At 45.6% G+C, this 13,976-nt stretch overlaps 2 protein-coding genes across 2 annotated transcripts in view; one reads left to right on the forward strand and one right to left on the reverse strand.

Annotated features, from left to right (window-relative positions):
- The window catches only part of LOC144483845 (uncharacterized), a 67,011-nt gene extending 55,651 nt beyond the window's left edge, over positions 1-11,360 (forward strand). The window contains 3 exon segments of the mRNA XM_078202423.1: positions 6,312-6,650; positions 6,652-6,981; positions 10,240-11,360. Of these exon segments, the coding sequence (XP_078058549.1) occupies positions 6,312-6,650; positions 6,652-6,981; positions 10,240-11,146 (1,576 nt within the window). The 3' untranslated portion in view covers positions 11,147-11,360.
- LOC144483844 (uncharacterized) overlaps positions 1-13,976 on the reverse strand; it is a 168,081-nt gene that overhangs the window by 42,392 nt on the left and 111,713 nt on the right. The window lies entirely within an intron of this gene.

A 13,976-nucleotide genomic window follows, 5' to 3' on the forward strand; every position in this document is an offset into this window, starting at 1 on the left:
TGATTGAGGAGGGGGCTCGGGGTGGGGGAGCTCTGCAGGAGTCCTGATGGGGGAGAGAGCTGGTGATCGGGGAAACTCTGCAGGGGTGGTGATTGAGGAGAGGGTTAGTGGGGGGAGCTCTGCAGGAGTCCTGATGGGGGAGGGAGCTGGTGATCAGGGAAACTCTGCAGGGGTGGCGATCGGGGAGGGGGCGAGAGGGGGAACTCTGCAGGGATGCTGATTGCGGGGAGGGGTTGGTGATTTGGGGGAAACGCTACAGATGAGGAGATTGGCGGGGCAATTTCTGTGGGGAGGGGGGGATGTCCACTGAAGATGGAAACTGGGAGGATGGAGCGCATGCACAATGACACCCCTCCAGATCAGCAGCTGGCTTCCCCAGCAAGTTTAGGTTCCTCCCCTTCCTCCTGCAGTGAGGATTATATTGTGACTGTTTTTGACTAAGTGCCACAAGATTGCGTTTTTTAATCTGCCCAAGAAACGAGTTTGAAACTTTTCTCACTCATTCAGCACTTCGACTTTTTTTCATGAAATTCCACCCGATGTCTTTTGGTTCTCAACCAATGGAAACAGACATGCATTTTATCAAAACCTCTCAAAAGTTTGAATATCACGATTAAATCTTTCCTTAACCTTTCCTGCTCTATAGAGTGCAATTCCAGCTTCTCTAATCTCTCCATATGGATTATCCATCCTGAGGTCCCCAGTATCACAGATGCCCATCTTCAGCCAATTCGATTCACTTCAAGGGATATCAATAAACAGCTGAAGGCGATGGATAAGGAAAACTCCAAACTGGCCAACTGCCCTCCAATGTCTCTCGTCTCGATCATCAGCAAAATGATGGAAGATGTTGTTGCCAACGGTGCGATCAAGCAGCATTTATACAGCAATAACCTGCTCACTGATGCTCATTTTGGGTTCCACCGAGGACCACTCACCTCCTGCCTCATTTACAGCCTTTGTCCAAACATGGACAAAAGAGTGATGTTGGAGTGATTGCCATTGACATCAAGGCAGCATTTGACCCTGCGTGGCATCAAGCAACCCGATTAACATTGAAGTCAATGGGAATCGGGGGGAAACTCTCCACCAGCGAGAGCCACATCCCACACAGAGGAGGATGATCGCGGTTGTTGGAGGCCAATCATCTCAGCCCCAGGGTAGGGTCCGAGGCCCATCCATCCATCCTCAGTTGCTCCACCAATGACCCTCCCCCCATCATAAAGTCGAAAGCGGAGCTGTTCATTGATAATTGCAGTATTCATGACTGAGAATGATACCAGGGATGAGGATTTTTAAAAATTCTTTCAGGGGATGTGAATGTGACTGGCAAGGCCACCATTCATTGTGCATCACTAATTGCCCTTGTGAAGAAAGTGAGCCACTTTCTTGAATCGCTGCAATCCATCTGGTGTAGGTATACCCACAACGCTGTTAGGGAGTTCCAGGAATTTGATGCAGTGACAGAGAAGGAATGGTGTGTGATGTGGAGTACAATTTGCAGATGGTGGCATTCCCAAACGCTGGCTGCACTTGTTTTTCAAGTGGTCGAAGTTAGGGTTTGGAACATGCTGTGAAAACAGCCTTGGTGATTTCTTGCAGTGCATCTAATATGTGGGATACACTGCCACCATTGTGGGCTAATGGTGGAGAGTGAATGTTTAAGGTGGTATTTGAGATGCTGATCAGGCGGGCTACTTTGTCCTGGATAGGATCTACAAAATTGTTGCAGATACACTCATCCAGGTAGGGAATATTCCCCCTTACTCCTGATTTATACCTTGTGAATCATGGCAAGCCTTTGGGGAGTCATTAAGTGAGGAACCTGCCACAAAACTCCCAACCTCTGATCTGCTCTTGTAACCTCAGTATTTAAATGACTGGTCAATGGTAACCCCAAAGTTATTGCTGGTGGGGCATTCACTGATGGTAATGCCATTGAATATCAAGGGAAGATGGTTAGATTTTCTTGTTGGAAATAGATATTTCCTGATAATTATGTGGTGTCAATATGAATTGACAACCTGAATATTGTCCTGGTCCTGCGCTGCATGCGGGCAGCTTCAGTATTCAGAGTTGTGAATGGTAATATACACTGCAATCATCAGTGAACATTCCCGTTTCCCACCCTACGGTGGGGAGATGGTAATTAATGAAGCCGCTGAAAATGATTAGGCCCAGGAGACATGAGGAACAACAAAATATATTTATATAGCACCTTAAAGTAATAAAACATCCAGGGAGCATTGTAAAATAAAGTTCGTGGTGGGAGATACAGGAAGGATATCAGAGGTAGGTTCTTTACGCAGAGAGTGGTTGGGGTGTGGAATGGACTGCCTGCAGTGATCATGGAGTCAGACACTTTAGGAACATTTAAGCGGTTATTGGAAAGGCACATGGAGCACACCAGGATGATAGGGAGTGGGATAGCTTGATCTTGGTTTCAGATAAAGCTCGGCACAACATTGTGGCCCGAAGGGCCTGTTCTGTGCTGTACTGTTCTATGTTCTATGTTCTAAAGTATGATATTGAGCCACAAAGAAGATATTAGGTTAGATGACCAAAAGTTTGGTCAAAGTGGTCGATTTTAAGGGGTGTGTTAAAGGAGTAAAGCGAGGTGGAGAGTTGGAGACGTGTAGGGATGGTATTCCAGAGGTTGGAGCCTAAGCAACTGAAGGTAGAGCTTGCAATGGTGAAGCAAGGTCAGGGACAAACTAAAGACCAGAATTAGAGCAGTGTAGTATATTGAGGGCTGTGGGGCTTATAGGAGATTATAGATATTGGGACAGGCAAGGTCATGGAGTGATTTGAAACCAAGGATGAGAATTTTAATATTAAGTTGTTGCTTTACTGGGTGGATCATCGTGCACAAGGGTGATAGTGGAATAACACAATGTGAGTTTAAACATGGCCAGCAGAGTTTTAGATGAACCCTGCAGTGACCCTTGCAGTGATGACTGACCTCCAACAACCACAGCCATCCTCGTCTGTGCCTGGTATATCCCCAACCGGTGGAGAGCCACAGTCAGAGCATCCAAAAGATCACTAATGGGTGTGACTGCTATGGTGTGTCAGCAGCTTGGGTGAACAAGTGAATCCTTTCCCACACACTGAGCAGGTGAATGGTCTCAGTTTGGAAACGAAGGGAAAATAACATTTCAGGCAGAAGCTTCCAATCTGGTAGTTTTTATGAGAAATCGCTGAAAGTGAGTGGGAATTATCAGGGTCTCTTCCCCAGTGTGAATTCCCTAATGTTCCAGTAGGTTGTTTGGTCATCAGGTGAGAAGGAGCAGCGCGCTGAAAGCTCGTGATTCGAAATAAACCTGTTGGACTTTAACCAGGTGTTGTGAGACGTCTTACTGGGCCCATCCCAGTCCAACACCGGCATCTCCACATCATATGCACCAACACCAAACATATCAATGTTGTTACGATCCTCATGGTCACCTTATAATAAACAAATTCCCACAAATCCCAATGGAATAAACAAAGACAATGTTTCATTTAAAAAAATTTTTACTTTAAAAATTAATCTAAAATTAACATCACTGAATCATGCATTAAGAAACAGTATTTGAATAGACAGGATAAATTAAACTTTAAAACGCTCAGACAATAAAAACAGGTTCCACAAAATCACAAACATTCCCCCCTCAGTATATTTGGCTCTAATTCCAGTTCCAGAGTCCACAACTCTCTGTATTTCCCAGGGGGGGAAAGAAAGTGTTTTGCTCACAGATGTTGTCCAGAGGAGGAGGTTTGAGTCTGTGTGTGAAGTTTGAGTCTGTGGTGAAGTTTGAGTCTGTGGTGAAGTTTGAGTCTGTGTGTGAAGTTTGAGTCTGTGTGTGAAGTTTGAGTCTGTGTGTGAAGTTTGAGTCTGTGGTGAAGTTTGAGTCTGTGTGTGAAGTTTGAGTCTGTGGTGAAGTTTGAGTCTGTGTGTGAAGTTTGAGTCTGTGGTGAAGTTTGAATCTGTGTGTGAAGTTTGAGTCTGTGTGTGAAGTTTGAGTCTGTGGTGAAGTTTGAGTCTGTGGTGAAGTTTGAGTCTGTGTGTGAAGTTTGAGTCTGTGGTGAAGTTTGAATCTGTGGTGAAGCTACAAACAGAAGCTGTTCTGTTTCAAATCAAACTGCGGGACTTGGAAGAAAATGATGGGAAGAGATTTTGCAAAGTCCCCTCCCCCACTCCCTCAGCTGGCAGACCAGCGCGCAGGCGCAGAGAGCGCTGCTGAATTGAGCTGTCCGGAGCAGGCGCAGAGAGCGCTGCTGAGCCGAGCTGTCCGGAGCAGGCGCAGAGAGCGCTGCTGAGCCGAGCTGTCCGGAGCAGGCGCAGTGCGGCTGCCGCCAGTGGTCGCTCTCGATCTCTTTTTGGAGCCGCAGCCGCCGTAGAGAGAGGGGGGCGGGGGAGATCACCGAGCGGCTTCTCGCTCTGGCCGGAGCCGCCAGCCGGTTGCCTGGAAACCTTGGCTGGAGGAGGTGCAGGAGGAGGGGAACAATGGGTGGGGGCGGGGCTCCCGTGTCCGCGCGCCCGGGCCTGCGCACTGAAACCACAGGACGTCACCGCGGAGCAGACTTATTCTTATTGGCTAATTCACGCGAGGTTCCATTGTGACGTCACAATGCGGAAGTTGGCCAATGAGGTTCAGAGTGAAACTTACTGTTCCCCCTCCTTTTGGGGAGCTGCCCCCTTTACTTTGGCCTGACTTAATCTGAGTTTGTTTATTTGGTTTGACCTAAAAAGAGGGCAACATCTGGGAGGAAATCAATGTTTCTCCCTTTCCATTTCCTTTCTCATTCTGGGGGAAACTGGGGACTTGCAGCAACTGATGGGAAAGGAAGTGAATCCAGGGAGACTGCAGACTCTGAAAACGTTATAGACGAACATCGGAATTAGGAGCAAGACTAGGCCCAGGTATCTTTTTCTTTCTCTCACAAGACATTGACATCCTTTAGCTCCCTCACTTTGACATGTTTATATATCTGGCTAATCGGATGGCCTCTTACCCAATGTTCATAATTCAAGGGGGAGTTTTCTCAGGAGAGGGCTAACATTTTAATGAACAGTAAATTTGTATGGGAGAGAGATGTGTTTAATGTAGTTACATGGTATATACTATGTTATTTACGATTCCCTATTTCTTGTCTTAAAATATATAGCAGTATATCAACATTATCTATTTTCAGTGATGGAAACGTTACAACATAGAATAGGCAACTCAGATCCATGCCAACTCTCTGTGGAGCAATTCAGTCAGTCCCATTCCCTCTCTGTATCCCCATTCCCCTGTGTTTCACATCACAATGGAATGGATGAGAGTTCCAAAGGAGCTGAGACTGGAGTAGAGTTGACCAATGGCACTGAGGTGGAAATAGGCGGTCTTGATGATGATGTGGCAATGTGGCTGGAAGCTCAACTTGGGGTGAAATATTTTACCATGGTTGTGAACAGTTTGCTTCAGCCTCAGACAGTTGCCAGGAAGAGGGAGAGAGTTGCTGGCGAGGGAGTGGAGTTTGTAGTGGGGACTGAAGACAATGGGTTCAGTCTTCCCAATGTTTATATGAAAGAAATTTCTGTTCTTTTAGTACTGGACGTCAGACAAGTCAGGGTGGTGTGTGAGTTGGAGGGGAACTTGAAGGTGATGGTGTTCCCATCTAGTTGCTACCCTGGTCCTTCTAGGTGGGTGGAGGTTGAGGGTTTGGGAAACTTTCTGTCAAAGTTCTAATTGAGTTGTCAATGTACAAAATCCCTCTCCTTCACCCTGACCTCTCCTACTTCTCTCTGTCTTCTCTCTCTGTGTCCAGAGTCTTGTGTCCAGACCGTGTGGCAGATTTCCTGCCCTGAAGGATATCAGTGAACCCGCTGGGTTTTTATGACAATCCAGCAGTTTTCATGATCACTTTTTCCGAGTGCCAGCCCCACAAATGACCAGATTCATTCAGCTCAATTTCACAAACTGCCTTTGTGTTTTTGTGGGTTCTCTCTCACTTCCTTTTTTCTGTTTTAAATCAATTTCACAGGGTTTAGAAGAGGAGGATTTGCAGTTGGGAAACTGAAACCAAATATATCAAAACCTGATGGAGTTAGCCAATTTATTGTAACCTGAATATCATTGTGTTTTGAACATGGAAGGAAATAGCACTGTTCACAGTGAAGAGAAACTGTACACGTGTTCTGTGTGTGGACAAGACTTTAACCAATCATCCAGCCTTTCGGAACATAATTGCAGTCGCAACAGGGAGAAGCTGTGGAAATGTGGGGACTGTGGGAAGGGATTCGATTACCCTTCCCAGCTGGAGATTCATTGGCGCAGTCACAGTGGGGAGAGACCATTCACCTGCTCCCAGTGTGGGAGGGGATTCACTCAGTCAAACAGCTTACATATACACCAGAGAACTCACACTGAAGAGAGACCATTCAACTGCTCCCAGTGTGGGAAAGGATTTAGTGCCTCATCCCATCTGCTGAAACATCAGCGAATCCACACTGGGGAAAGGCCGTTCACCTGGTCCCAGTGTGGGAAGGGATTCACTCAGTCTTCCAACCTCGCATTACACCAGCGAATTCACACTGGGGAGAGGCCACTCACTTGCTCCCAGTGTGGGAAGAGATTTGCTCAGTCAGCCACCCTCTTCACACACCAGTGGATTCACACTGATGAGACCTTTTAAATGTCCAGACTGTGGGAAATGCTTTAAAAATTCTGTAAATCTGCATTACCATCAACGTGTTCACACTGATGAGAAACCATTCAGGTGCTCTCACTGTGGGACTGGGTTCAAGCAATCATCTCAACTCACTGTACACCAGCGCACTCACACTGGGGAGAGACCGTTCACCTGCTCCCAATGTGGGAATGGATTTGCTCACTCATCCACTCTGCTGACACACCAGCGAATTCACACCGGGGAGAAGCCATTCACTTGTTCCAAGTGTGGAAAGGGATTCAGTCAGTCATCCAATCTGCTGAGACACCAGCGAGTTCACAAGTAACTGTTGTGATTGGATTTTGTTGTTTTCGTGTTCAGACTGAACCATGTACCTTTGGGTCTGTTTCTGCTGAATTGTAAAGTGACTCCAGCTCTGTTATAGGTGTTGATATAATTGGTCTTAGAAGGGGTGGATTTGGGGTCAGGAAACTTGCACAAAACATCAGATCAGGATTGGATGGAATTGCACAATGTATCGTAACCTGAACAGCAGAGAATTTTGAACATGGAAGGAAATAGCACCGTTTTAATTATCTAAAAGTCGCGAGATTTGAGGAAGATTCCAGTAGATTGCAAAGTAGCAAATGTAACTCCTTTATTCAAAAAAGGAGGGAGGCAAAAAGGAAACTAAAGGCCACTTAATCTAAAACCTGATGTAGGGAAAATATTAAAGCTTTATTAAAGATATCATGAGAATGAGAAAAATTCAGACATAAGGAGTCAGCACGGTTTGAGAAAGGGAAATCATATTCAACCTATTTATTGGAGTTCTTTGAAGGAGTCACATATACTTTGGATAAAGGGGGTCGGTTCGCTCAGTTGGCCGGGTGGCTGGTTTGTGATGCACAGCGACACCAACAGCACAGTTTCAATTCTCGTGCCAACCAAGGGGCATTCTAGGATGAGAGGTCATAGCCTTAGGATAAGGGGCAGCAAAGTTAAAACAGAGTTGAGGAGAAACTGCTTCTCCCAAAGGGTTGTGAATCTGTGGAATTCGCTGTCCCAAAGGGTGGTGGATGCTGGGACAGTGAGTAAATTTAAGGAGGAGTTAGACAGATTTTTAATTGGTAATGGGGTTGAAGGGTTGTGGGGAGAAGGCAGGAAAATGGGGATGAGGAGCTTATCAGCCATGATCGAATGGCGGAATAGACTCGATTGGCCAAATGGTCTAATTCTGCTCCTATATCTAATGAATTTATGATCCTCAGGTTAAGTGACCACCAGTGAGCTCTCCCTCTCAAGGGGACATCTGGGAGATGGTGACTTTATATATTGGATAATGGGGCAGCAAAGGTGAATGTACTGTACTTTGATTTGCAAAATGCATTTCATAATCTGCCACATCAAAGCTTAATGTGGAAAATAGAATCTCACAGTGTGGGGTAATATGGCATGGAAAGAAGATTGGCGAGCTAACGGGAAACAGAGTTGGCAACACATGGATCTTTATCTGGTTGGCAGGATGTGACGAGTGGTGTGCCAAAGCGATCAGAACTGGAACCTCTACTTTTAACAATTTATATAAATGACTTGGATGCAAGCATGGTCGCTAAATTTGCTGAGGACACAAAGGTAGAAAAGTAAGTTGTGAAGAGGATGTAAGGAGGCTACAAAGGGATGTAGATAAGTTCAGCTAGTGGGCAAAGATTTGGCAAATGGAGTATAACGTGGGCAAATGTGGAATTATCAATTTTGGCAGGAATTCCTGCCAAATTTAAAAAAAAACGTTAAATGGTGAGAGATTGCAGAGCTCTGAGATTCAGAGGTGTCCTAATACATGAATCACAAAAGGCTGGAATGCAGGTACAGCAAGTAATCAGGAAAGTTAATAGAATGTCATTGTTTATTGTGAGGAAATTGGTTACAAAAGGAGTGAGTTTATGTTTCAGTCATACAGGACACTGGTGAGACCACATCTGGAGTGTTGTTAAAGTATTGAACTCCTTATTTAAGGAAAATGTAAATGCATTGGAAGCAGTTCAGAGAATGTCTACCAGACTAATACCAGAAATTGGCAGGTTGTCTTATGAGGAAAGATTGGAGAATCTGGGCTTGTAGCCACTGGAGTTTAGAAGAGTAAGAGGGGCCTTGATTGAAACCTTTTACGTTTCTGAGGGCTATTGACTGGGTTGATGTGGAAAGGATTTTTTTTTCTTGTGGGAGAATCTTGAACAAGGAGACACTGTTTAAAAATGTGTTTCAGACAGAGATAGGGAGAAGTGTTTTCTCTCAGAGGATCATGGATCTTTGGAACTCTCTTCCTCAAAAGGCCGAGGAAGAAGAATCTTGGAATATTTTGAAGAAGAGCAAGGTGGTCTCCTGATTAACAAGGAGATGGAAGATTATTGGTGAGGGTAGTGGGCAGGAATGTTGGGTTGAGGTTACAATCAGATCAGCCACGATCCTATTGAATGGCGGAACAGGCTTGAGGGGCCGAGTGGCCTCCTTCTGTTCTTAATTATTATGTTCGAATGGGTCTGTTTCCATTGCTGTTAATAAACAACAGTCCATTTATAGGTGTTAATATTGTGGATAATAGTCAAATAAATTGACTTTGTGTTAAACACATGGCCTTTTTAATATCTTCAACACAGGTTCATCCAATGATTGGCCGTGGTAAAATTGACCTTAGTGTCAGTGGTAATAGCAGGGCCAGTAAATGGGGTTACAGGAATAGGGCCTGGGTGGGATTGTGGTTGGTGCAGACTGGATGGGCTGAATGGCCTCCTTCTGCACTGTAGGGATTCTATGATTCTAGTCTTGTAATAGAATATTGTAACTATGTTAATATACTTCCAGGCATTGTTATTCCGATAGAGAAGGAGACAATATCAACTTCTCATAGAGCAATCCAGTCAGACCCATTGCCCCTCCATCTACCCATTCTCCTGCAAGAATATTTCCTTCAAGTGCGCATCCAATTTCAGTTTGAAATCTTTAATTGTTTTCACTGCCACAAGATCCGTGGGCACCCAGTTCCAGATCATGATCACTCGCTGCACCCACCATATCTCCAACCAAGTAATGAGTGCTGCATATTACACACATTTGAACAGGAAGTGATGAGCATGGATTCATTAACCAACATGAATTGGCACCTTTAGGAGAATTGGGAGGGTGTATAGTGGGATATAGCAGGGTAAGAATAGTGGGGAAAAGTAAAGAATTTTCTCTAAAAACTGGAATTGTCTTTTCTGAATTTCTAAGTTGCACTGACAGTGATGAATTTTGGAAATTCGTGTTACAGGATATCAGAAGAGGATTTCCAGACAGAAATCTCAAAACAAACACTCATGGTGATCTGACAGATTAACTCCATTCATCGGGACCTGGACAACATCCGCCTTTGGCATCTACAAAGAGAAATATTTGTCTGTTCTTCTGCTTCAAGAGATTTCAACCATAAATGTGATTGGAAAAGCAAGAACACATCTTGAAAAGACAGCACCAGTCACATTGGGGTGAGACCGTTCGGGTGTTTTGTTGTGGATGAGGCTTCAGCTGACTGTCAAACTGGGAGAGACACATGGACACCAGCACCATGGAGAAGCCGTGGAAATGTGGAGACTGTGGTAAAGGATTCAATTTCTCACACCAACTGGAAACTCATCGATGTAATCACACTGGGGAGAGGCCGTTCATTTGTTTGGAGTGTGGGAAGGGATTTGCTCATTCATCCTCCCTGCAGACACACAAACGAGTTCACACAGGGGAGTGGCCATTCACCTGCCCCGAGTGCGGGAAAGGATTCACAAGTTCATCCCACCTGCAGACACACAAGCGAGTTCACAGCGGGGAGAAGCCATTCACCTGCTCCGATTGTGGGAAGGGATTCAGTGAATCATCCAACTTGCTGATGCACCAGCGAGGTCACACCGGGGAGAAATGGTTCACGTGTTCAGAGTGTGGGAAGGGATTCACTCAGTTATCCCACCTGCAGACACACGAGCGAGTTCACACTGGGGAGAGGCCATTCATCTGCCCTGAGTGTGGGAAAGGATTCAGTAATTCATCCAACCTGCAGAGACACCAGCGAATTCACACCAGGGAGAGACTGTTCAGCTGCTCCGAGTGTGGGAAGGGATTCACTGATTCATCCTATCTGCTGATACATCAGCGAGTTCACACTGGGGAGAGGCCGTTCATCTGCTCTGAGTGTGGGAAGCATTTTCCTTATGCATCAAATCTGCAGAGACACCGACGATTGCACACTGGGGAGAGACCATTCACCTGCTCCTATTGTGGGAAAACATTCACTCAGTCATCCCACCTGCAGATACATCAGCGAGTTCACACCGGAGAGAGACTATTCACCTGCTCTCAGTGTGGGAAAGGATTCAGTAATTCATCCAACCTGCGGACACACCAGCGAGTTCACACTGGAGAGAGACCAGACTCCTGTTCCACGTGTGAGAAGGATACAATCGATCATCTAATTGGCTGACACACCGGCGAGTTCAGCAGTGATTATTGGGATTGGATTCTGCTGCTGTTGCTGCTGTTAATGACATCCAAGCCTGAACTCTGTTCATTCTGATAGTTTGGGTTTGTTTCTGTTGATGTTTATAATCTCTATAACTGGACTGGATGTTTAATATTCTGGAACTTGGCTTGTTTTACCTTGTGACCCTTACTCTTCTAATAAAGTATCTTTCTTTGGTCTATAGCAAATAGTGATTTACTTGTAATTTTTTTCAACTGAGTCAGAGCAGAGGAATAACCTCTCCCCAGTGTGAATCTGCTGGTGTACTGCGAGGTGAGATAATCGCCTGAACTCAGTCCTAAAGTGAGAGCACCTGAACGGTCTCTCGTCAGTGTGGACAAGTTGATAGGATATCACTTCCCTGGAACTTTTACAGCTCTTCTCGTAATCTGGGCAATTAACAAAATCACTCAAGTGTGAACACGTTTGTGTGTCATATGGTGGGATGACTGAATGAATCCCTTTCCATCTCTGCAGCGTTTGAACAATCTCCCCCCAGTGTGAATATGTCAGTGAGACAACAGATTGGCTGATGGAGTGAAATCAGTCCAATACACAGAGCCGGTGAACGGCCTCTCCCCGGTGCACGATGAGCTTCCAGCTCAGACAGGTAACTGAATCCCTCATCACTGTCCTCACTCTTCCATGGTTCCTCCCCAGGATGTTTATATTTGTAGCTCCTGAGGCCAGATGATCAACTGAAGCTGCGTCCACACAGAGAACAGTTTCATCTACTGTGAACAATGCTTTTTCCTTCAATGTTTAAAATCCGAATGATAATCAAGTTACCGTTAACTGGGCAGCTCCGTCAACTCCTGATGTGATGTTTGTTCGAAGATTCCTGACTGCAAATCCTCCTCTTCTAAAACTCTGTGACACTGAATTTAAAAGAAAAAAAATGTGAGAGAGAACCCACAAAAACACAAAGGCAGGTTGTGAAATTGAGCGGAATGAATCTGGTAATTTCTGGGGCCGGCACTAGGAAAAAGTGACCATGAAAATTCTGGAGTGTCATTAAAAACCCAAGTGATTCACTGATGTCCTGCAGGGAAGGGATTGAATGTCACCCATTCAATAGGATCATGGCTGATCTGACATTCCTCATGTCCACTTTCTTGCCCTTTTCCCGTAACCCTTGATTTCCTTATTGATCAAAAATATACACAAGGGCTTTGCCCCCACAGCTCTCTGTGGCAAGGACTTGCAAAGACTCTCAACCCTCTGGGAGAAGAAATTGCTCCTGATCTCAGTCTTAAATTGGCACCTTTTATTCTGAGACTGTGCCCTCTGGTCCCAGACTCTCCCATGAGAGGAAACATCCGCTCAGCATTTACCTTGTCAAGTCCCTTAAGAATCCAATATGCTTCAATGAGATCACCTCTCATTCTTCTAAATTCCAATGAGGAGAGGCCCAACCTGTTTAAACTTTCCTCATAAAACAATCCCTCCATAACGGGGATAATCCAAGTGAATCTACTGTAAACTGCCTCCAATGAAATAATATTTTTCCTGAAATAAGGAGACCAAAACTGCTCACAGTCCTCCAGATATGGTCTCGCCAGTACCTTGTACAGTTGCAGCAAGACTTCCCTACTCATATACTCCAACCACAGTGGCACTGCAGTTAGCACTGCTGCTTCACAGCGCCAGAGACTCGGGTTCAATTCCTGGCTTGGGTCACTGTCTGTGTGGAGTTTGCACATTCTCCCCGGTTCTGCGTGGGTTTCCTCCGGGTGCTCCGGTTTCCTCCCACAGTCCAAAGATGTGCAGGTTAGGTGAACTGGTCATGCTAAATTCTCCCTCAGTGTACCTGAACAGGCGCCGGAGTGTGGCGACTAGTGGATTTTCACAGTAACATCATTGCATTGTTAATGTAAGCCTACTTGTGACAAATAAATAAACTTTACTTTACTTGAAATAAGGGCCAACATTCTATTAGGCTTCCTGATTACCAACTGCACCTGTGTGCTGGGTTTCTGTGTTTTGTGCAGAAGTCCCCCAAGTCCTGTTGTGTTGCAGCTTTACAGTCTTTTCCCCATTTAAATAATACTCCCCTGCTCTCCCTTCCAAAATGAACTGTTTCACATTTTCCAACATTATCATAGAGTCCCTACAGTGCAGAAGGAGGACACTCAACCCATGGGTCGCACCAATTCTCTCACATAGTATCTTACCCAGAGCCTCTCCCCCACCCTATCCCCATACCCTCACACATTTACCATGGCTAATCCATCTAACCTACATGTCTTGGGACACGAAGGGAAATGGCTAACCCACTTAATCTGCACATCTCTGGACTGTGGGAGAAAACCAGAGCATCTGGAGGAAACCCACACAGAGGAAAGCTGCTGGATTATCAAAGAACAAAGAACAATACAGCACAGGAATAGGCCCTTCGGCCCTCCAAGCCCGCGCCGCTCCCCGGTCCAGGATTGAATCCTGAATCCAGGATCCCCGCCCAATTTTCCAGCCTATCTACATACCAATATCCTATCCACCGAGCTGTCCCTCACAGCTACGATGCTTTGTTCATCACAACCTATTAACTCACCCCCACCCCCCCATTCCAGACCATGTGATCTCCAGGGAGAGGCGAAAACCCAGAGTGAAAACCCCAGGGCCAATATGGGGAAAACAAATCTGGGAAATTCCTCTCCGACCCCCTGAGGCGATCGAAACGAGTCCAGGAGATCACACTGGCGAGTCGATGACCCAGTGATATTGTCGCTAGACTATTAATCCAGAGACTCAGCTCATGTTCTGGGGACCCGGCTTCGAATCCCGCCATGGC

Source organism: Mustelus asterias, unplaced genomic scaffold (genome assembly GCF_964213995.1).
Source record: "Mustelus asterias unplaced genomic scaffold, sMusAst1.hap1.1 HAP1_SCAFFOLD_79, whole genome shotgun sequence".
NCBI classification, from domain to species: Eukaryota; Metazoa; Chordata; class Chondrichthyes; order Carcharhiniformes; family Triakidae; genus Mustelus; species Mustelus asterias.